The sequence below is a fragment of the Geotrypetes seraphini genome, chromosome 9 (assembly GCF_902459505.1).
Source record: "Geotrypetes seraphini chromosome 9, aGeoSer1.1, whole genome shotgun sequence".
Taxonomy (NCBI): domain Eukaryota; kingdom Metazoa; phylum Chordata; class Amphibia; order Gymnophiona; family Dermophiidae; genus Geotrypetes; species Geotrypetes seraphini.
Window position 1 is genome coordinate 156,680,048 of NC_047092.1, and position 23,877 is coordinate 156,703,924.

The 23,877-nt window shown below is 45.2% G+C and overlaps 1 protein-coding gene across 2 annotated transcripts in view; it reads right to left on the reverse strand.

The window, feature by feature from the left end:
• Nucleotides 1-23,877, reverse strand: part of WWTR1 (WW domain containing transcription regulator 1) — a 194,413-nt gene that overhangs the window by 75,870 nt on the left and 94,666 nt on the right. For both annotated transcript variants that reach the window (XM_033958447.1, XM_033958448.1), the window contains exon 2: nt 5,903-6,042. In XM_033958447.1, coding sequence (XP_033814338.1) covers nt 5,903-6,042 — 140 coding nt within the window. The remainder of the gene's footprint in view (nt 1-5,902; nt 6,043-23,877) is intronic.

The window sequence follows — 23,877 nt, forward strand, 5'->3', positions numbered from 1 at the left end:
AGCCAACAGTGGCCAGTGTTTTACTCCACTTCGTCAGGGCCAGTAGACCATAGCTCTTATATTTGCTCTTAATGTAATAAAGCTCCTTTGCAACTGGATAAACTGGGAACTTGGCAAATTTAGAGGGGGAATCTGTGCAGCCTCAACAGCTCACTGCATTAATCACAACGAAAAAAAGCAACATTTTGACCTCTCCAACTGTGACTCTTGTGGTCTGCAGCATGCATTCACGTCAGAGATTTCTGGTTGCTTCAAGCCCTGCTAGGATTTGGTGCTCCTTCATCGCATTTACTTTCTTTTAATAAAATGTTTACGAGCACTTTTAAATCTTTCCCAAAAAAACACAGCTGAGGGCCGAGTAAAAGCCAAAGCAGCTTAGTGGCACAAAACACACACAAAACTTTCCATGTCATCGCAAAACGAAGCAAGGAGCACACGTGTTTTTAATTTGTTGTACAGACCAGGCCTCAGACCTGAAATACTTAAATCTGTGCCTCGAGATGGCATAGCTTCAAACAAATCTCTTTCATCCCTCCTCCCCTTCCCCCCAATTCCAAAAGCATTCACAAAAACAACGTTAAGACAACAGACAGGCACCAGCTTTTAAAAATATATTCTGAGTTTAAAGGTTCTGCACTGACTGCTGTCCAAAGGGTGGTTTAATTTGCTCTCCAGATTTCATTTTTCCTGTTATATCCGGGAGGATGTGGGCACAAGAGGCCAGATTACTGATGGAAGAGAATCATTCCCGCATAATATGCTTAGCTAAATGTCAGACCTCAGCTTGGCTTGGTGGATTCAGAGAGAGTACTACCACAAAAGTATCTCCTAACAATCAGTTTACCAGAAAAACGCTCTCGAGAAAAACAATGCCATGTGTGGAGTGTGTGGCGCAGTGGTTGGATCTACAGCCTCAGCACCCTGGGGTTGTGGGTTCAAACCCCACGCTGCTCCTTGTGATCCTGGGCAAGTCACTTAATCCTCCTTAGCCCCAGGTACGTTAGATAGATTGTGAGCCCACTGGGACAGATAGGGAAAATGCTTGAGTACCTGATTGTAAAACCGCTTAGATAACCTTGATAGGCGGTATATAAAATCCTAATAAAACTTGAAAATCCTAATAAAACCCATGTAAAGAAACTTCTAAAGCAGTGTATCTCAAATTGTGTGCCACGGCACACCAGCGTGCCTCCTGCGATTTCAGGTGTGCCGTGACACACTGGCAAGGAGGAGAGGCATCCACGTGGCGAGAGGCACATCCTGTAGGAAGTCGGCCGGCGCAGATGACTCCCCCTCCTGGCTGGCGTCTCTCCTCCTCCTCCCCGCACCTCCTAGATCCCTCCCCCGAAGCGGGTCGCGGTATGTCGGGCCTCCGCCCGCACATGTGACGTCGTTGCGTTGACATCCGCGCACTTCCGGGTACCAGCGTGCCGCCGGCCGGAAAGTTTGCAAGACGTGGTTCCAAAGGGATGGGAAGAGATGGAAAGAACCGCAGGGATGCCAAAGATGGGGGGGGATTTAGCTCACGCCTTTTCCAGCAGCAGTTCACAGGAACAGGACCTAAGTTTGTACCTCAGACAAGCCACGTTTCCACGTTTATTAATTATTAATATACCGCCCATCAATGGAGGTTGTCTAGACAGTTTTAAATTCAGGTACTCAAGCATTTTTTCCCTATCTGTCCCGACAGGCTCAAAATCTACCTAGTGCACCTGGGGGCAATGGAGGATTAAGTGACATGCCCAGCATCATATGGAGCAGCTCTGGGCTTGAACCCACACCCCTCAGGGTGCTGAAGCTGTAGCTCTAACCACTATGTCACTTCTTGCCCAAGATCACACAGAGCAGCAGTGGGATTTGAACCAGGATTTCCCCGGTTGCCAGCCAGGATTCCCTGGTTGCCTCCTCTGGCCACTAGGATACTCCTCCACTCAAAAAAGCAAGCTTTTGCAGAAACTGTGCCTGGGGTTTACATCGAGAAAAATCTAAGGGCCCAATATTCAAAACAATTTAAATGGCCAGGAAAGGCTCCTGGCCATTTAAATCGCCTGTCTGGGGATAATAGGCCATTGAAAAAGCCCAGTTAGTGCGTGAGCCAAAACTGGTTATTTTGTAAGCATTCTGGAGGCAGAGATGGCATTTAGCCAGTTTAAGATCTTCAGCACTTAACAGCTATGATAACTGCATAAATAGGACCGTCTAAAATACAGTCCTATCTTTCCCCCCTCTTTTATGAACGCATAGCGTGGGTTTTAGCGCCGGCAGCGGCGGTAACTGCTCCGACGCTCATAGAATTCCTATGAGCGTCGGTGCAGTTACCGTCGCTGCCGGCGCTAAAACCCACGCTATGCGTTCGTAAAAGAGGGGGAGTTCATGCAGTCTTCGTAGGTTGGCTACGTTTTCATGAGCTCTGTATAGCCAGAAATTCAATACCAGAGCCCAAACATGGTCCAGCGCCGACTTTCTTGGTATATAACGCCAGCGGTGAATAATCAGGCCTTAAGTGTCATATTGCTTTGCATAACTAATAACTAAATAGGCTAATGCTGGTAGGTTAGTGGTGGCTGGGTAGTATCTGGCAAGCCCACAGGTGACCTAGAAAACTCTATGTTTGGGCCACAGCTTAAAAAGGTTTGGTAGCTGCTTAGATTATTACAAAGCTTAAGGCAAGGACATGGGATGGGAAGAGGGGAGGGGCATATAAACGAACATAAATATGGGTTCTTGTAAATTAATCAATCAAGGATGGGGTAACCTTGACCAAGTGGTTACCGTATTTCCCCGCATATATGCCGCCCCAGTGTATAGGCCGCAAAAAATGCCTATACATGTTTTTAAAACTGGTAGATAAGCCGCCCCATTGTATTAGCCACGGCTCATCTACCAGTAACTGGGGCAGCCTAAAACTGGGGCGGCCTATACAATTTTAAAAAATCATCTCCCTCCCCCCCCCCCCCCCACTCACTGGACTCGCTGCTCCTCAAATCGCAGCGGTGCAGGGCAGGAGAGATCTATCCTTCTCTCTGGCCCTCTTCCCTTCTGGCACCCCCCACTGGCATCTCAGGGCCTGCCTGGAGGGCCTTCACACACACGTGGATGTGTGTGATGTCATCACGGCGATATCCGTACACTTCCAGGTGCCTCGAGCCACGGCTACTACCTTTAGTGTGCCGTAGCTCGAAAACGTTTGCTGGACACTGCTCTAGAGAGACAGTCAGGTTCTCTGGAGACATGCAGAGCTTGCCTAGCCCTCACTACTGAAAATCTGAAATAGTACCCATTACTGTAGGTCAGGGATCTCAAAGTCCCTCCTTGAGGGCCGCAATCCAGTCAGGTTTTCAGGATTTCCTCAATGAATGTGCATTGAAAACAGTGCATGCACATAGATCTCATGCATATTCATTGGGGAAATCCTGAAAACCCGACTGGATTGCGGCCCTCAAGGAGGGACTTTGAGACCCCTGCTGTATGTGGAGGGCTCCCACTCAGTTTAGAGCAGGGGTGTCAAAGTCCCTCCTCGAGGGCTGCAATCCAGTCGGGTTTTCAGGATTTCCCCAATGAATATGCATGAGATCTATTAGCATACCATGAAAGCAGTGCATGCAAATAGATCTCATGCATATTCACTGGGGAAATCCTGAAACCCCGACCGGATTGCGGCCCTCGAGGAGGGACTTTGACACCCCTGGCTTAGAGGGGACAATGTAGATCAGCTATATGTGCAGCTACTAATTAGCACTTAAGGCCAATTACCAAGTAACTGCCAATTAAGCCAATTAGATTATGCTCATGCTGATCCTAGTCTATAACTGCATGCCCAAACTTTGAGTGCCCTTTATACAATTTGGGGGTATACATGCCTTTGAACATCTGGTTCCCAAGGTTTTCAATGAAGAAAATCCTGGCAGCATACTGGCTCAAAACTCTGATAAATCCCCATTTCTCCACTCCTGATTCCCAGTGGTAAGATATTCTCACCACGGTGTCAGGTCAAAAGCGCGCCGGGACAAAGGCACGCCCAGACAATTGAGCACAGTGTGGAGGTGCGCGCCGCTCAAAATTACTGTTTTTAGGGCTCCGATGGGGGGCGTGTGTGGGGGAACCCCCCCCCACTTTACTTAATAGACATTGCGCCGCGTTGTGGGGGCGTTGTGGGGGGTTTGGGTGTTGTAACCCCCCACATTTTACTGAAAACTTCACTTTTTCCCTGTTTTTAGGGAAAAAGTTAAGTTTACAGTAAAATGTGGAAGGTTACAACCCCCCCAAACCCCCCATAACGCCGGCGCGATGTCTATTAAGTAAAGTGGGGGGGTTCCCCAACAAAACTCCCCGTCGGAGCCCCTAAAAACAGTAATTTTGAGCAGCACCCGCCTCCGCGCTGCGCTCAATTGTCCGGGCGCGCCTTTGTCTTTCGCGCCGTTGTCTATGAACCTCTCACCACATTCTCTGGTTCACGTAAACATGAGCTCTGCAAACTCTCAAATGCAAACTATTTGCTGCAGAATGGGACAGAAGCCACCCAAAAAGGAAAGACTTAGGGGACTGTAATGATTCCTTGGATTCATTCACTTTGCCAGAAGATGGCTCCATAAGAAGAACAGTCATACTGGGTCAGACCAATGGTCCATCTAGCCCACTACCCTGTTTCCAACAGTAGCCAATCCAGTTCACAAGTACCTGACATAAATCCAAATAGTAGCAACATTCCTTGCTACCAATCCCAGGGCAATCTTCAGGAACGTATCCAAACCCTTTTTAAACCCAGCTACGCTAACCGCTGTTACCATACCCCCCTGACAATGGGTTCCACAGCTTAACTATTCTTTGTGCTTGAATGGAAAAATATTTCCTCCTTATTGATTTTAAAAGTTATTTCCATGTAGTTTCATGTATTTTTGAGAGTGAAAAGTCGATTCACTTTTACCCGTTTTACGGTTGCTCAGGATTTTGTAAACCTTAATCATATCCCCGCTGAGCTGACTCCAAGCAGATGGGAAGAGGCAAAGGAGACAAAATATGACATATGTCATGTGAATATCCCAAGCTCTTTACTGCTCTATAAAAGCACACTTCCAGAAATTAGTACAGTGGTGCCTCACACAACGAACTTAATCCGTTCCAGGAGCAAGTTTGTTATGTGAAACGTTCGTTGTGTGAAACGCGTTTTCCCATAAGAATACCTGTAAAACAAAATAATTCGTTCTGCAGCCCTGTTGTCCCATAAGAATACCTGTAAAACAAAATAATTCGTTCTGCAGCCCTACATTTCCCTCCCTCCACCTCACCTCACATGCAGAGCCTGCCAGCCTTCTCCCTCACCCAGCCGCACGATCTCAAAAAGCTGTGCACGCGCAGCTGCTGGAGTTGATCAGTGTTCTCTCTCCTGCAACTTCCGGTTTCCGGTTGCGTCAGAGGAGAAGATTGAACAACAGAGCATGCGCGCATGTGCTGCTCTTTGAAAGTGTGTGGCTGGCCGAAAAAGAAAGCCGGAAAACTCGGTTTTTAAGGTAAGGTGGAGGGAGATGATGGAACACTGCATTCAGACAGGAGGGTGCTGCTGTTCCCGGCTCACATTAGAAAGCGGCGAGAGTAGTTCCGCCCCCCCCCCCCCCGGGCCCCTCGGGCGACTTCGTTGTGTGAAACGAAGTTCGTTATAGGGAGCAAGACAAAAAGTTCGTTATGCGCAGCGTTCGCTGTACGAGGCGTCCGTTATGCGAGGCACCACTGTACTTCCCATCTTGTGTTTAGTACATGAAACCTAGCACAAGCCAAAACAAGAGGTTGGGACAGGACAGCTTCAAGCGCTTCTGAGACTTAAGAACACGTGTGTAACTCTTTTTCATTCAAACGCAGATCATGTAAAATGGCTCTCTCATAAGAGACACCTCTGGAGCTTGCTTACCCTGGAGGTTGGGCTGGGAGAGTGCCATCGACCTCTGTGTCATAGGGGTAGAAGTGGCGACAGGGTGATGGTTCATATGAGGCATGGGCTGAGCCATCGTCTTTCGAGGGTCTTGCCATGTGGTGATCTTTTCAATATGACTGCAAAACAAGAGGAAGAAAACCGATTAATTACTAAACTACAAGCACAAAGCAGCTGGACCTCTCACTCATAATCGGAAAATCTGGTCACTGTTATTATCTCACTGCAACGTATATCAGATACTTGATCTTTGGTATAGGTGTGTCTTTCTCATTCTTTTCCTATAATGACAACTGTTCAGCCATTGATTTACTCTTCCAAACTGTAAGCAGATTATTGCGTCTATACTTTGAATAGATATTGTTTGTTCCCCTGCTGTATGCATAGCGTATTACTTTTCTCTCTGTGTACAACTTGTTTATTGTATTTACATTTTGTTTTTATGCATATTACATAAATAAAACGTTTTGAACTGAAAAAAAAAAAAAAAAAAGATCGGAGATACAACGAGGAATTAAGGGTTCCATCTGGAAAACGTGCTTCTCCCGTTTTATATTTTTAATTTTAATTTAAGTTAATTTAATTCTTAATTTAATTTAATTCTTATATACCGCTAATAACCGTGAGGTTTCTAAGCAGTTTACAAAAATGATGCATTAAAGATACAATATATAAAAACTAAATAAATAAGATAGGTACTTGGAAATTCCCTAACTGTCCCAAAGGCTCACAATCTAACTAAAGTACCTGAAGAAACAGTATGAAAAATAAAATAAAAAGACAGAGGTAGAGATAGAGATAGAAATGAAATATTCCAACAAGTAATGAATAAATAATTGAAAGATAGAATTTAAAATAATAATTAAAGTAAACAAAATAGAGATAAAAATAAGCATAGAGAGAGACAGAAACACACTCCAAAAAAGCATCAAGATCTTTGACTTGTAATTATTATGATCATTTAACGCCAGATCTTAAATGCCTTTCCGGAATATATGTACTGGAAAACTCAGATATCACCCCGGGGGACTCTGTGGTACCTGCTACTTTTATTTTAACCATTCAAGCAACTGTACAATTTACAGCCCAAATATCAAAAAAGAGGCTCTTGATATCCATCTTCTATACCCCATTGCTAACAATGTACCGGCAGGGAGATTCCATTTCAAAATTTACCAACAGCTCTGCTAAGTTTACAAGTTTAATAATTTGGTGGTTTTATTTGCCTTCTAGTTCAGCCAACATGAAGCACCATTCAGAAGGTTATGATAGACAAGTCTGAGGTATCAATGAAATAAGGTGGATATGCTATGATATTCCTATAATATCGTGCAACGCTGGGCTTCTAGGAACTAATAGGATTCAAATATTTTACACATGGCGTAGGCATACCAAGATTTTTCCCAAGAGTATAAGCCTGCATCACCTACAAGTAGGTTACCTTGTTAAAAAAATTAAGTGAAATGGTGTGGTGGCCTTATTAGCCCACTTTCAAGAGTAATATAATGAAATAAAACAAAAACCAAAGTAAATAAATTATTACCTTTTTTTTATTGAACTAACTCAATGCATTTTATAGTAACATAACATAGTAACATAGTAGATGACGGCAGTTAAAGACCCAAATGATCCATCCAGTCTGCCCAACTTGATTCTCTTCTTAGCTATGATGAGCTTTTGAAGGTAACCCTTCTTCTTCAGATCAGAAATAAGCAAATGTTGACAAATATCAGTACATTTAACGAAAACTGGTAAAAAGCTAGCTCCTTACACAAACCCCTGAAGAAGAGAATGGCACTCGTCCTTGTGGTGTGGCTAACTGTAAACTGTGCGAGCACATCTCAAAGGGTTCCAGGGTCACTCATTTGGGAAAAGCACGCCGCATAAAGGGATCCTTCACATGTTCATCTTCTAATGTGGTAGACATCATTCAGGGCAAAAAGTGCAAAGAGGCAGGTTGCATCGGTGAAACAAGCCAAATGCTAAAGACCAGAATTGACCTATATAGATATCACGTTAAGAATTGCAATACCAACCAGGATGTCACCTTTGTCGGACAACACTTTGGAAAAGCTGGCCACTGAACCAATGATTTTATGGTAAGAATACCAAAAGGGATCGTTAAGACAATCCAAGAACGTGAAACCTTTGAAAATCAAAATGATTAAATATTTTGACTTAACAAAGATCTTGGCTTCCTTTCCCACTAAAAAGACATTTAACCTTTCTGTCTCCTACCCACCCACCAACCCCTCCCTCTTCCTATCCCTGAAATGCTTTCAGGTTTTCCTTATATATACTGATATTTGTCAGCATTTGCTTATTTCTGATCGGAAGAAGCAGGGACCTCATCATAAAATGCATTGAGTTAGTCCAATATTTCCTATGTTTTATTTCTTGCTTGTATTTCTGAATTGATTGAATTTGCACTCTGCTCTATCCCTGTTTATAACAGGGACGATTAATGATGTTGTTTAGACATGTCTATGCTATATGTGATAATCGTAGGGAAAAGGATTTTATGTATGTGATATGGAAACCGCATAGTTGTATGCGGTATATAAATTTTTAAATAAATAATAATTATTACCTAAAAAAATTAAGAAACTCATTTATTAAGGTGCACACATGCTAACATACATTAAACCAGTGATTCTCAAGTCAGTTCTCAGGACACACCTATCCAGTCAGGTTTTCAGGTTACCCACAATGACTAAGTGTGAGATAAATTTGCATGCATTACCTCAACTGAATGCAAATCTAATTTATGCATACTCATTGTGGATATCCTGAAAACCTAATTAGCTGGTTTTTCCTGCAAACTGGGTTGAGAACCCCTGCATGAATGTAATTTAATGCACATTAAATAATTCAGGGCTCATTATTTTCTATGGGGCCTGTTTTATTGAGCAGATGCTTAACTCAAATTAATGCAGGTTAAATTGATAATACAAGCTAGCAAATAAGGAATTAAATTTGTTGATGAGAATCTAGAAACCTCACTGAGTAGAGATGTTGCTTTTATGGAAAGTGGAGATAAAATCCCTTCAAACCAGAGGCAGTATGCATCTATTGGGGGGGAGGGAATGTTCAAAAAAGTAATTTACCTGTGCAGATGGTTATTTAGCCAGGCAAAAGGTCTTATTGAAAACTGCCTAACCTACAGTTTCTGTATTTTCACGGAGGCATTCCCAGGGGCAGCGTTAGGAGAGGAGGCTACACTGCACATAGTTCGGCATTTTCAAAACTACATGTATTGTTGTTACTGGAAAACATATCCAGAAAAAAACCCAACCATGTGAAAATCATGGGCAAAATTCCAAGGGAAGGATTATACTCATTCATCCCCTTTCAGATCTGGTGCAAAATCCATGGTGACTTGGGATCCGTGGGCTCTGCGCTAGAGAATGACATGGGGACAGATTTTTTCCCCCGTCCCCGCGGGAATTCATAATCCCATCCCAGTGAGTTCTTTTCCCGTCTCTGCCCCATTCCTGCAACCTCCGTCCTCATCTGCAGAAGCCTCAAGCACTTTAAAATCATAAGTGTTTGAGGCTCGTGCAGTTAAGAAATAGCTTACAGGAATGGGGCAGGGAAAGGGACAGTGACAAAACTCATGGGGGACGGAGAAACTGAGTTTCTTATGGGACGGGGTCAAATTTGTCCTCGTGTCATTTTTCCACTCTGCACTTTTTCACATAGTTTTTAAAATTGAACACAGGTATACAGGGTACTTCTCATCACTATACTAGACTTCACTTATAGCATTTGGCCTGAAGGAGGGTGCCAGAAGTGTAAAACTGCTCCAATTTAAAAACTGGTGGTGACAGCCCATGCAAGCAAAGCACAGATCAAAGCCCAGTTGCAAAGAATTAACAGAAATTATGTAGGGGCTTAGGAAAAAAATATAAGAACATAAGCATCGCTATACTGGTCCAAGAAGACCAGTATCTTATTTCCTATAGTGGCCAATCCAGGCCATGAGTACCTAGCATTTAGAGAAAGGGAGACTGAGCAGTGATTCCCAACCCTGTCCCGAAAGTACACCTGGCTAGTCTTTCAAGATTACCAGAATGAACATTTATGAGATTGATTTGAAAATAATAGGTCTCTGGTGCATGCAAATCTGTCTCATGCAATATTCACATGGGAACAGAATTTGTCCCTGTGGATAGCCGCAGGAAACCATCCCGTGTCATTCTTTACTGTCTATCTCAACCTCGGTCCTTCTACACCAGCATTCTTCAATGCAAGGCTTGAGGGTCAGTGGCTGTGCCCAGTCATATCCTAATTCTTCCCTCTCTCCTTAAACGGCAACACAGTTAACCACAGGGGTGAGAACAGGGTCAAATTAGGTCTCCGTGCCATTCTCTATTGGAAACCCTGACTGGCTAGGTGTGCCTCCAGAACAGGGTTGAGAAATACTAATACAGCATGACAGGTGATGACTATTTTATTTATTTAATTCTTGATATACCATTTTCCTGCGGTACAATCAAAGGGGTTCACACATTGCATACAATCACTTTCATTGTCCCTAGTTTTGTACCTGGATCAATAGAGGGTTAAGTGACTTGCCCTGAGTCACAAGGAGCTGCAGTGAGAACTGAACCTAATTCCCCCAATTCTCAGCCCATTGCGCTAACCATTAGGTGACTCCTCCTACACTAAGGAGCTCATAATCGAAAGAGAAAAACGTCCAAAAATCGGCCTAAGTCGGCACTTGGACGAACATTTCTCAAAAACGTCCCAAGTGCTGATAATCAAACCGGGTTTTGGACGTATTTCTAAACGACTAAGGCCCTCATATTGCCACTCAACGTCCAAAGCTAAACGGACGTTTCGGGAGGCGTGTCGAGGGCGGGAGTCGGGCGGGACATGGGCTGGCTTAGACTTAGTCGTACAGCATGTATAACCAAAAGTGATACAGCCCACGATCGACGGAACTTGGACGTTGTGATTTAGACCATTTGAAACATGGTCTAAGTCACAAAAACCCACCTAAACTCACCAGATATGCACTGAAAACATATAAAACAGACCCCCAGCCCCATAAAAATGTTAATCACAACTTTAAAATTCAGCCTCCAGACCATCATCACCTGGCTGCCTGGCATAGGAAAGCCTAGTCGTCCAGCAGAGGCAGCTTAAGTCGTCTTGGGGGTGGGTTAAGGACCCATAGAGAGGAAGACCTATGCCCATAAGCCCCTGTAATCACTGCATTGATATTGAAACATGTGCACTGCCCTATACACCCCCAAACCCTTTTTAACTGGCATATAAGTGGCTCCTTCAGCCGTAAGGGCTATTGGGGTGGTAGATAAGTGGGTCTAGGGCAGAGGTGTCCAAAGTCCCTCCTCGAGGGCCGAATCCAGTCGGGTTTTTGGGATTTCCCCAATAAATAGGGATTGAAAGCAGTACATGCACATAGATCTCATGCATATTCATTGGGGGAAATCCCGAAAACCCGACTGGATTCGGCCCTCGAGGAGGGACTTTGGACACCCCTGGTCTAGGGGATTCTGGAGGTGGTTTGGGGGGCTCACCGTCACCTATAAGGGAGCTGTAGTGAGGAGAAGACATGTTTGTGAAGTTCACAGCAGTGCCCTGTAAGGTACCCCACTATTTAGGTGCCCTGTCTGGGTGTTCGGTCCATCACTTTGCAGGACCCTCCCACGTCCAACAGGGCTTGTTCTAGACGTTTTGGACTTGGACGGACAGTTGGACGAAAATGTGCTTTAAAGATCGACGTTTTAGCGGCTTGGACGATCAGATCTTCAGGACGTATAATTGGACGATTTTCGAAAGTCAAAGGACGTTGGACGTCTCTTTCGAAAATGGGACTTAAGCTCTTTTTGACTTTGGACAACTTGCAAAATGGACGTAAACGGACTTGGACGAACCTTTCGATTATGCCCCTCCACATGGATAATTCTGGCACAGTGACCACCTTACGGGTCAGTTCTATAATCTGGGCACATAGATTGTTATAGAATACTAGCTCAAGTTGGCATCTATGCGCACGCACTTATTCCATGTCATTAGAAAATATGTAAATATGCGTGCCTAGATATGGCACTTTGGCATATAATTTACACACGTTAAGACTAAATTCTATATATGGCACCCAAAAACTCAGCAGAGAATAAAAACAGGTTTAGCGTTACTCTATATGCCCATGACTAAAATTTAGGCACGACCATTTACGCCAACTAAAACCTGGTGTGAATGCCTGTGCCTAAATTCTGCGTGGACCGGGTGTATTCTATAACGGTGCGCGTTAATGCTTTTTTTTAATGATTTATTTATCATTTTTAAATTAATCAAACGAGTATTGTTTACACATTTGAATACAGATTCACCAAATTAAATAGGGAAATTAATCCCTAACATTATAAAAGAAAAAAGAAAACTATTATTATTTAGTCGTTAAGTTAATTTCAGCTCCTTACATCTCAGTTTCAGTTGGTGTAGAGTAGAGAATGACACGGTGACAAAATTCATCACCATTCCCATCCCCGCGGATAACCGCGGGGACGGGAACGGTGATGAATTTTGTCACCGTGTCATTCTCTATGAATTTTGTCACCGTGTCATTCTCTAGTGTAGAGCTAACTGGCTTAGCTTTATTTTATTTATTTATTTGTTCATTTTTATAGCCCATCCTCCCCGGAAGCTCAGAACGGGTTACAGTAAAATAAAAATTAGGTCAAATATTGCGCTCTCACTTTTCCAGGCAGACGCGGTATACAAACCTAAGGTTTAGTTTAGTTTTAGTTTAGAAGCAAAATTTCACGCATATATTTACGGACCATTTCAATAGCTGAGATTACTGGTGACCTTGAAAAATTTAAAATTCTAAAATTATTTTTTCTTTGATTATTTTCAATATATTCTAATTTTTTTTGAATGACAGATCTCTCTTTAACTAAGGGCTCCTTTTACTAAGCTGCGCTAGCAGTTTTAGCGCGCGCTATAATGCCACGTGTGTTAGACGCTAACACCTCCATAGAGCTGGCATTAGTTTTTCTGCGTAGTGCAGGGGTAGAACGCGCTAATCTTCAGCGCACGCTAAAAACACTATCGCATCTTAGTAAAAAGAGCCCTAAGTCTACTTGAAGATCATTCACCTGAAAAATCTGTCTCTCAAGCTTCTGAATACAGCAGTCTTGCCATATTCCCTTAGGATTTCCCCAAAGTGTTCCACTTTAGCACTGATACTACCACAATCCTTGCTTAAAACTTCAACTGTTTTTTTAAGGTTGGAGTCCATTACCTCTATTGCCCTCCAAATATCTTCTAATTTAACGACAGCTGGTTTTTCCAACCTTCTAAAAGATGATGGTATTTCTTCCCCGGGTTTTCCTTCTCCATTCTCTGTGCTGGAGATCGTTGTTAGATCTCCGGCTTGCACTTCGACCCGATGGCTTCTTAATCAATTAAATTGCATGCACAATTTGGCCACGTGGCCAAATTTGAGCACGCAACTTTAGTCACCATATACATAATCTAGGGCGGGGGAGGTAACGTACTGCAAGTGTTGGACACATCCATGCACCCTCCCCCCATGCACACCCCATTGTGTTGATATGCTGTGCGAGTTGCCTGCTAAAAGTTATAGCACAACATTTAGAGCCACATTCTACAAACAGTGCCTATCACCAGCTAACTTAATTGATTTAATTGGTGTTAACTGGTAATTGACTATTGACAATTGACTATTGGTAATTGACTATTGGTGTTAACTGGTAATTGACTATCGTAATTGACATGGTAATTGACTATCGTTAAAAACAATTAAATCGTCATAAAAAAGGCACCTCCGGGCGCCTACAAAAACAACGCCACTATTGCGCCTAAGGACACTGTAGACATGGTTTACACCGGAAATGTCCTCTACGCGCCATCAGATGTGATTCTCGGTCAAAAGCAGGCGCCAGAAATGTAGGCCTTTAAAACCCAGGCCTAAGTTTCCAGAATATACCTTCCACAATAGCCGTGATTCTGCAAATAGCGCCATATCGTGATTGGCATGCAACTGGCACCATTTTTTTTAGCCGCCAGCCAATTACGGCACCATTTGCAGAATCCAGGCTTCAGTGCCCAACTAACACTTAGTTATTGGTTACGGTTATTTTTATTGGATATATCAGTGACATTGAATAGTAATCAGGTACTGTAAGCATTTTCCCCAATCTGTCCCAAGAGGTTCACAATTTAACTATGGTACCTGGGGCATAGGAGGGTTAAGTACCTTGGCCAGGGTCACAAGGAGCAGTGCTGGGATCGAACCCACAACCTCAGGGTGCTGAGGTAGCAGCAGCTCTAACCACTAGGCCACGCCTCCACAGTCACATGTGTAAATGTTAGCATTCTAAACATTGGCACCAAGTTAAAGATTGAGGGTAGCAGTGCTACCTATATGGGAGAATGACAGATTGCACTAAACCCAGTATCAGCGTTTAATTATTTATAACTCACCCATCCCTAGTTGTGGGTGGGGAACAAAACATACATACGTGAAATATATTGCACAAATGGAGTTTCACTTAAGACGGTCACTGGGCCAACTGTATATTGGCCCTTGGCTGTTTTTTCTTGAACATAAATTAGTTTAAAAAAAAAAAACAACCCAGCAAGATATAGTCACGTTATTCTGAAATTCACATTTGGTGATATCTACATGATTCAACTTCTCCTGAGCTAACTTTGTGCAATCAATTTGCACAGGAATGGCATCATGATCCTTAATCACCTTAACCCTAAGGTACCTCTGTTAGAGAGCTAACACCTTCCCAGCCAGCCAGAAAACAGAGAGGGAAGACACAATCAAAATTAAACAGGTTTGACACGTCCCCACCCCATCATTTAATAAAGGGCACGTCTTACTGATCTAGAATCAGGTCTCAGGTACTCAGATATAAGGCATGTGCCTCTGTGTGCACGCGAGCTGTACACACTGCATACGCCCTGTCATTTCTGTATTGCTACAATGCTTTAATGAGGCCAAACACATCAACTGAAGCTAGATATATCAGCCCCTTTTAGAGACAGTATAAAAAAAAACAAACGCCATGAAAACAGCAGCTTGCACCACCTCAAAGTTATTTGATTAACTTGAAGAAATGACACACCTTGTCAATTCAAAGTTATGCCCCAATGTCTCGAATGAGGCAATTAATATCAATTAATTAAAAAAAAAAAAGTCAAAATACTGCAGGTAAAAACATACTACACGCTGCAGTTTGCAATGCTACAGTATAAATATGCTACACCCATTGAAACCTTTACACACATTACTGTCGAACCACTGAACAGCTGATTAGAAGTAATAATCATCCTCTTCACAGAAGGCCCCAAATGTAGGATTCACTAATCATGCCATCTGATCTTTTGCTCAGAATTACCAGAGACAAAATTTTCAGCACACGCCTGAGTTTACCTGGAGAAAGTCACATACCCTGTCCTCCCTGCCTTCGCCTGGATTTCTTGCCATGCCATAAGCACATGTCCTCTAGTGACCTAGACACTCATTGTTCTGCTGCCCGAGAGTCCAGCTAATCACCTTCAATCATAAAAAGGATGCAATAGAATAGGGCTGTGCCTTCAAACTGAAGGGCTGGAATAGAGAATGACACGGTGACAAAATTCATCACCGTCCCCGTCGGAAACCATCTTCATGTCATTCTTTAAGGAAAGAGGGAAGAATGGGAGTATGAATGGCCACAACCACTGACCCGCAAGCTTTGCTTTGAAGAATGCTGGTGTAGAAGGACTGAGGTTGAAAATGACAGTCTCTGGTATCCAGAGCAGATATTGTGATGTCATAATGCCTCATTCCACCAGTGCCTAAGAGCCAATCACATCAGTGATGTCACAATGGCTTCATTATCCTTGGCTCACATAAGAATCAGAGTATGAATGGCCACAACCACTGACCCTCAAGCTTTGCTTTGAACAATGCTGGTGTAGAAGGACTGAGGCTGAAATGGACACTAAAAAATGACATGGGATTATTTCCCGCCGTTATCCGCGGGGACGGGAACGGTGATGAATTTTGTCACCGTGTCATTCTCTAGGCTGGAAGACAATTCATTTGTTTTAGTACGAAAGCTCTCGGGGCCGGATTCTGTAATGGGCGCCTATTGCATGCCAATCGCTTTTACGTGCCCCATTACAGAATCGCGCTTAGCGGCGCCTAACTCTAAACTTAGGTGCCTGTAATGTAGGCCAGGGTTTTGAAGGCCTACATTATAGGCACCTAAGTCCTTTCAAGAGTCGTGGCTAGCAGCATCCAAGTTACTCTCCACCCCTAAACATGCCTATTTTATTGTTAGGCAACACTAGGCACCATGCGACAGGCGCCTATCTTTTGTAGAACTGCGCCTAAGATAGGTGCCTATCTCCCAATTAAATTTTACTTTTTTCAATTATGAGCTTGTTAAAGCTCTAGGGAAGAAATTAATGTCATAGTGTAATCCCATATAGTGTAATCATGCATTAGGTGCGAAATTTGAGTCAGGGGCTAGGGAATGGGGGGTGTCACAAGCACGAGCACTTTTTTTCACTGTGACTGCCTTTCCAACAGAGCTGTTAGCTGCCCGCCCCAGAACTTGTGCTAATGTGCAATCTCCTGAATTTTAATATCCAACCATAATTATCTGAAAACACTAAGGGCTAGATTCACTAAGCCCACCGATCAACTTCCGACCGCTTAGCGATCCCTTTGTGACCCGATTTCCCTCTGACCCGATTCACTAACCTCTGTCCCAATCATCCTTCGATCCGCACATGCAAATGAGGGAGAACGGCATTCAAATGTAGGCAGGCAGCAATTAAAAAAAAAAAAAAAAAGTGACACCGACTGGGCTGACCGATCCAAAAATATGCGACTGCCCTGCCTTCTCCCACCCTGCTCTCTGCCCTGCTTCTCTGCTCTCCGCCCCGATCTCCTGTTCTCTGCCCCAAATCTCTCCTGCCACCCCGACTCGCCGCCCCGACTCTCCTGCCCTTCCCCAAAGTGCAAGCCCGTAGTTTCAACCCGCAGACTTAAAGCGGGTTAAACCATGGGCTTGCGAAGAAAAAAAAGCAATAAAAAAAAGAAGAGTCCTGCTCTGCCAGGCACGGAGGACCAGCGCATGCGCAGACCGATCGCCCTAATTTGCATGACGGCGATTCGTGAATCAGCCCCCCCGGACACGGATCGGATCCCTTACAGATCGTATCTGATCCATGCCCTTAGTGAATCTAGGCCTAAGGTCAAAGATTAAAATCTTACTATGTAAGAGGTTTGCCACAAATTGAACTAATTCACTTCTACAGGAATTTAAATAAAATATGCCTTTAGACTTCTATACAGTCAACACTGATAAGATATTTTCCTGATTAAGGATCCTATATACTGTAGTTCATATTTTGTTTTAGATTGAATGCATTTAAAGTATGTTTGTTTTTATTTAATTGATTTTATGGTTTGTAGTCGTCATGATTTGATTCTCTGTATTTTTTTAAAAAAATTTTATTATATTACGTATGTTATTTGTAACCAGCTTAGCCTTTTAAATAATGTGGGACATAAATGTGTAGAATAAATGGTAGATGCAGACTTACAGAAAAGCTGCTAGGTATAGTGTATTGCCCATGTTGGCGTCACCATGCAGCCTAGTCTATAGCCAGCAGGAAGACAAAACTTCCAGTAAAAATCCTGGTGTATGTTTTGGCTGTAATACCACTGCCATCCGTCCAAAAGCAGGGCCAGTTATTATGGGAACTTTTAGCAAAGCAAGTCAGACAGGTTTCAGTAGACTTTATTTCTAAATTAGGTCTTTGTCTTGAACAGAAGTTAGACATTGTAAAAGGTGTGGGACAGCTGTTTTTAAGAGAAAAGGGCTAATTTTAAAATCAGATGCACTGTACCCTATTTAAAGGGATCGTTAGAAAACACATGACCACAGGATCCACCATTTATCATTCCACGGATGGTAATGACAGCGGCAAGAAACTGCATTTGATCTAAAGCTGTCCAACTTTTGTGTTTCATGCAGCTGGGAGTCAGAAGGAAAACATCATAGAAAAGATGAGGACGAAATTCTTATAAACTAGTCTCAGAAATGATCAAGGTAAAAGAAGATTATTTATTCAGATGATATCAGCTTCACATTCCAAATAGAGAGAGAGCGTGAGGAAATAACTACATCAGCTTTTAACACATAACAAGACCCGGCTTAAGAATTAGATTGTAAGACAGATATTATCCTGTTCTTAAGAGACATACAACCATCTATGCACATGTACCTGAATATATTCAAACACGGGGAAATTACTAAGCTACTACTACTTATCACTTAAATAGCGCTGAAAAGCTTACGCAGCTCTGTACATTTTGACATTTATAGATGGTCCCTAACTTGGACAGAAAAAGTCCCCCCTTGAAATGCTTTCAAAACCATCCCGACATTTATAGATGGTCCCTAACTTGGACAGAAAAAGTCCCCCCCTTGAAATGCTTTCAAAACCGTCCCAATATGCTGACTTCTCCTAATCAAGATCAGTAGAAGTCAGCATTTCGGGATGGTCTTGAAAGCATTTCAAGGGGGGACTTTTTCTTGAAACAGCCTCAGGGCGAAACATGTTGTGGAGTGACAGTCCATTCCCGATATAAGCAATACAAACGCTGAGATAAGTTTTAAACTTTATTAGTATATCAAAATAAGTTAAAGCACAATATATTTATTTGCAGTGAGCACAGAGCACATAAAAAAAAGCACAAAAATTAATAAAGAAGAATAGAATAATGGAGGTCTTATAAGGAGTAGAGGTCTGCACGGGAACGGGGATCGCGGGAATCCCGCGGGTCCCACAGGGGTCCCGTGGGAACCCCCCTAACCCACAGGACTCCCACAGGGACCCCCCTCTGGCTCACGGGGACTCCCATGGGGACCCCCCTCTAGCCAACGGGACTCCCACGGGGTTGGAAGGCTTTGGAAGCAGGGTTCGTCCATATAATATAATGGACACGTCAGCCTTAGTAAAAGAGGGGGTTTATAAGTTAATTACCTGAACAGAAAACAAAAAAAGGTTCCACCAAAGAGGTTCCACAAGGAAAACAGCAGCGAAAACACAAAATAAACTGTGGAATTGATGATCCTGTCAGAAGTAATTGCTGCTTTTTATGGGGACGGGCGGGGATGGAGGGAATTCCTTGCGGGGACAGAGAGGATCCTGATGGGGACGGGTGGGATTTCTGTCCCCACGCAACTCTCTAATGAGGAGGCCAGTGCCAATGAAGTTGAACATTAGCCATTGAAAACACTTGGCTATCGACTGGCACTTCTGAAGATCTTGCAGTAAGGACAATATGAATACTAGATATACTGTTTAGAATTGTGGAAGATATATATATGAGGCAACAGTATTTGCACAAACTTGGCTATTTGAGAACGCTATAATTAAAATATAGCTCACCTGAGAGGTTACCTGCAAGACAGCAATCCCCCACCTCACATCCCTACTTTACTCTTTTAACACTGTAGTTTACCCTGCCCTGCCTGTCATGTAGTGTCTTAACCCCACCCCTGTTTATGCTTATTTAGATTGTAAGTCGCTCATCCGTTTGTACAATGAACGGAAAGCAATGTTACTTACCGTAACAGTTGTTATCCAGGGACAGCAGGCAGCTATTCTCACTAGTGGGTGATGTCATCAGACAGAGCCCCGGTACGGACGTCTCACAAGCACGTGTTGCTTGTAGAAACTTAAAGTTTCTAGATGCCCGCACCGCGCATGCGCCGGTGCCTTCCTACCCGGAGATCCGGGCGTGTCTCCTCAGTTCAGGTAGCTAGCCTGAGAAGCCAACCCAGGGGAGGTGGGTGGGACGTGAGAATAGCTGCCTGCTGTCCCTGGATAACAACTGTTACGGTAAGTAACATTGCTTTATCCCAGGACAAGCAGGCAGGTATTCTCACTAGTGGGTGACCTCCAAGCTAACCTCAGTGGGATGGAGGGGGAGTTGGCGACTTAAGAGAATAAATTTTTCAATACTGTTTGGCCAAACTGTCCATCCCGTCTGGAGAGGGTATCCAGACAATAATGTGAGGTGAATGTGTGAACCGAGGACCAGGTGGCAGCCTTGCAAATTTCCTCGATTGGTGTTGATCTGAGGAATGCTACTGAGGCTGCCATTGCTCTGACCTTATGGGCTGTGACCTTACAAGGGAGTGATAATCCAGCCTGGGCATAGCAGAAAGAGATACAAGCCGCCATCCAGTTAGAGATGGTGCGCTTTGATACGGGTCTTCCCAACTTGTTAGGGTCGAAGGAGACAAAAAGTTGGGGAGTGGTTCTGTGTGGCTTGGTGCGATCCAGGTAGAAAGCCAAGGCACGTTTACAGTCTAGAGTGTGAAGGGCCGATTCTCCGTGGTGAGAATGAGGCTTAGGGAAGAATACTGGAAGTACAATGGATTGGTTGAGATGAAATTCGGAGACCACCTTAGGCAGGAATTTCGGGTGAGTGCGGAGGACCACCTTGTCATGGTGGAATACTGTGAAAGGTGGGTCCGCCATCAATGCCTGGAGTTTGCTGACTCTGCGAGCGGACGTAAGGGCTACAAGGAAAAGAACTTTCCAGGTGAGATACTTCAGAGGGGCCCTGTTGAGTGGTTCAAACGGGGGCTTCATGAGGTGGGAAAGGACTACATTGAGGTCCCAAACCACTGGGGGTGGTTTGAGAGGAGGGTTAACATGGAAGAGTCCTTTCATAAATCTGGCGACCACCGGATGGGCCGAGAGGGGTTTCCCTTGTAGGGGTTGGTGGAACGCCGCAATAGCGCTCAGGTGGACTCGTATGGATGTGGACTTGAGCCCAGATTGAGATAGGTGCAGGAGATAGTCCAGCACGGAGGATAAGGAAGCTCGCTGGGGTTCCTTTGACTTAGAAACGCACCATGAGGAGAATCTGGTCCATTTCTGGGAGTAGCATTGACGAGTGGCGGGCTTCCTGGAAGCTTCCAAGACTTCCCTCACTTCTTGTGAGAATTGGTGAGGGGTTACGTTGAGAGGAACCAAGCTGTCAGGTGGAGAGACTGCAGGTTGGGATGAAGTAGTGATCCTTGATGTTGAGTAAGTAGTGAAGGAAACACTGGAAGTGGTACTGGTTCCCTGCTGCTGAGTTGAAGTAGGAGGGAGAACCAAGGTTGTCTGGGCCACCGAGGGGCTATTAGAATCATGGTGGCCCGTTCGAGTTTCAGCTTGACCAGGGTCTTCTGGATCAGCGGGAATGGTGGGAACGCATATAGAAATCGTTTCCCCCAGTTCAGTAGAAAAGCATCTGCCTCGAGGCGATGAGGAGTGTAGATCCTGGAGCAAAACTGAGGCAGTTTGGCGTTGTGGGGAGCCGCAAAGAGGTCTATCTGAGGCGTCCCCCATTGCGTGAAGATTTGGTGAAGGGGGTTGGAATGGAGAGTCCATTCGTGCGGTTGTAGCAGACGGCTTAGTTTGTCTGCTAGGACGTTGTTCTCCCCCTGGATGTATACTGCTCTGAGTAAGGCGTTGTGGCGCACCGCCCAGTCCCAGACTCGTAGAGCTTCCTGGCAAAGGAGGGACGAGCCCGTGCCCCCTTGCTTGTTGATGTAATACATGGCAGCCTGATTGTCTGTGCGAATGAGGATTACCGTGTCGTGAAGTAGATGTTGGAAAGCTTGGAGCGCATTGAAGATGGCTCTGAGTTCCAATAGATTGATTTGGTGTAGTCTTTCCGCACTGGTCCAGAATCCTTGGGTGCGGAGACCCTCCAGGTGGGCCCCCCATGCGTAATTCGACGAGTCGGTTGTGAGAACTTTCTGATGGGGGGGAGAGTGCATCAGCAAACCTCTGGATAGATTCGAAGAGGTCATCCACCAAAGTAGAGACTGCCGAAGAGCAGGTGTGACTACGATGCGTTTGGATAGTGGATCGGATGTCTGATTCCACTGTGATGCCAGGGTCCACTGGGGGATCCTGAGGTGGAGTCTGGCAAAGGGTGTCACGTGTACTGTGGAGGCCATATGGCCCAGGAGCACCATCAGTTGTCTCGCCGGTATGGTTTGGTGAGTGATCACCGACTGGCAGAGGTGAAGAAGAGACTCCATGCGTTGCCGGGGCAGGAATGCTCGGAGTCGGGTGGTGTCCAGGACCGCTCCGATGAAGGGGAGGGACTGGGTAGGTTGTAGATGGGACTTGGAGAAGTTGATCTCGAAGCCCAAATTCTGGAGGAAGTAGGTTGTAGCCAAGGCCGCCGAAGTGACCTCTGGGGCTGACGGGGCCTTGATGAGCCAGTCGTCGAGGTATGGAAAGACCTGTAGACCCCTGTCCCTGAGTGCTGCGGCCACTACCACCAGGCACTTTGTGAAGACTCTGGGGGACGAAGATAGGCCGAATGGTAGCACTCGATACTGTAGGTGCAGATTTCCCACCCGAAATCTGAGGAACTTTCGGGAGGCCGGGTGAATGGGGATGTGAGTGTAGGCCTCTTTGAGATCCAGGGAGCATAACCAGTCGTTCTGCTCGAGGAGGGGGTATAGAGAAGCCAGAGTCAACATGCGAAACTTCTCTTTGACCAGGAACTTGTTGAGGGCCCGAAGGTCTAAAATGGGTCGCAGGTCGCCCGTTTTCTTCGGGACGAGGAAGTACCGGGAGTAAAACCCTCGGTTCAATTGGTCTGACGGGACCGTCTCGACCGCCCGAAGCTGAAGTAAGTTGTGGACTTCCTGAAGAAGAAGGGCGGTCTGCGTCGAGCTTGAAGGATACTCTCTTGAAGGGTGGTCCGGGGGGACCCGGTGGAATTGAAGGGAGTATCCTTCTCTTATGATGGAGAGGACCCATAGGTCCGTGGTTATGGCCTCCCATCTGTGGTAAAAAAGATGGAGGCGGCCCCCTATGGGAGAGGCCGAGGTTATGCTCCCGGGAGGGGCGTCAAAAGGGCTGGGGAGCCTTAGGTACAGCGGGTGGCTGGACTTTTTGCTGAGACTTCTGGGGGGGTTGTCTCTTCGCAGGCTGTCTCGCCGCGGGCGTTTGTCTGGGCATGTAACGCCGCTGGTAAATCAGGGGTGGCCTGGAAGGTCGAGACTGTTGAGGTTTGGGTTTGGGCCGTAGGATGGATTGAAAGGATTTTTTATGATCCGACAGCTTCTTGGTAACAGTTTCGATAGACTCATCGAACAGGTCGGCTCCAGCACATGGTACGTTGGCGAGTCTGTCCTGTAGGTTGGGATCCATATCGATAGTACGGAGCCATGCCAGGCGACGCATAGCTACCGCGCTTGCGGCGGCGCGTGCCGAGAGTTCGAATGCATCGAAGGAGGATTGCATCAGCTGGAGTCGTAATTGGGAGAGGGAGGCTACCACTTCCTCGAACTCGAATCGAGCTTGGTTGTCTATGAACGGAGTGAACTTGCGGAGTACCGGCAAGAAGAACTCCAGATAGGAAGAGAAAAAGAAGTTGTAGTTTAGCACCCGTGACGCCATCATGGAGTTTTGGTAGAATTTTCTACCAAATTTGTCCATCGTTCTTCCCTCTCGGCCCGGCGGTACAGAAGCGTAGACCTGGGAGGGATGAGAGCGTTTGAGGGAGGACTCGACCAATAGGGATTGGTGGGAGAGTTGGGGGCCCTCGAACCCTTTATGGTGCACGATGCGGTATCGAGCATCGAGTTTGCTGGGGATCGCCGGTATGGAATACGGCGTTTCGAAGCACTGCATGAAGGTCTGGTCCAGTAATTTATGCAAGGGGAGCCGGAGCGCCTCCGTTGGAGGGTTAGGTAAGTGCATGGTGTCCAGATACTCTTTGGAGTATCTGGAGCCCGTGTCAAGGGTCACATCCAGATCATCCGCCATTTGTCGGAGGAATGATGAGAAGGACAATTGTTCCGCCAGCGTCGGTCTGTGGGACGGGCTGGAGGAGGATGAGGCCTCCAGGTCTG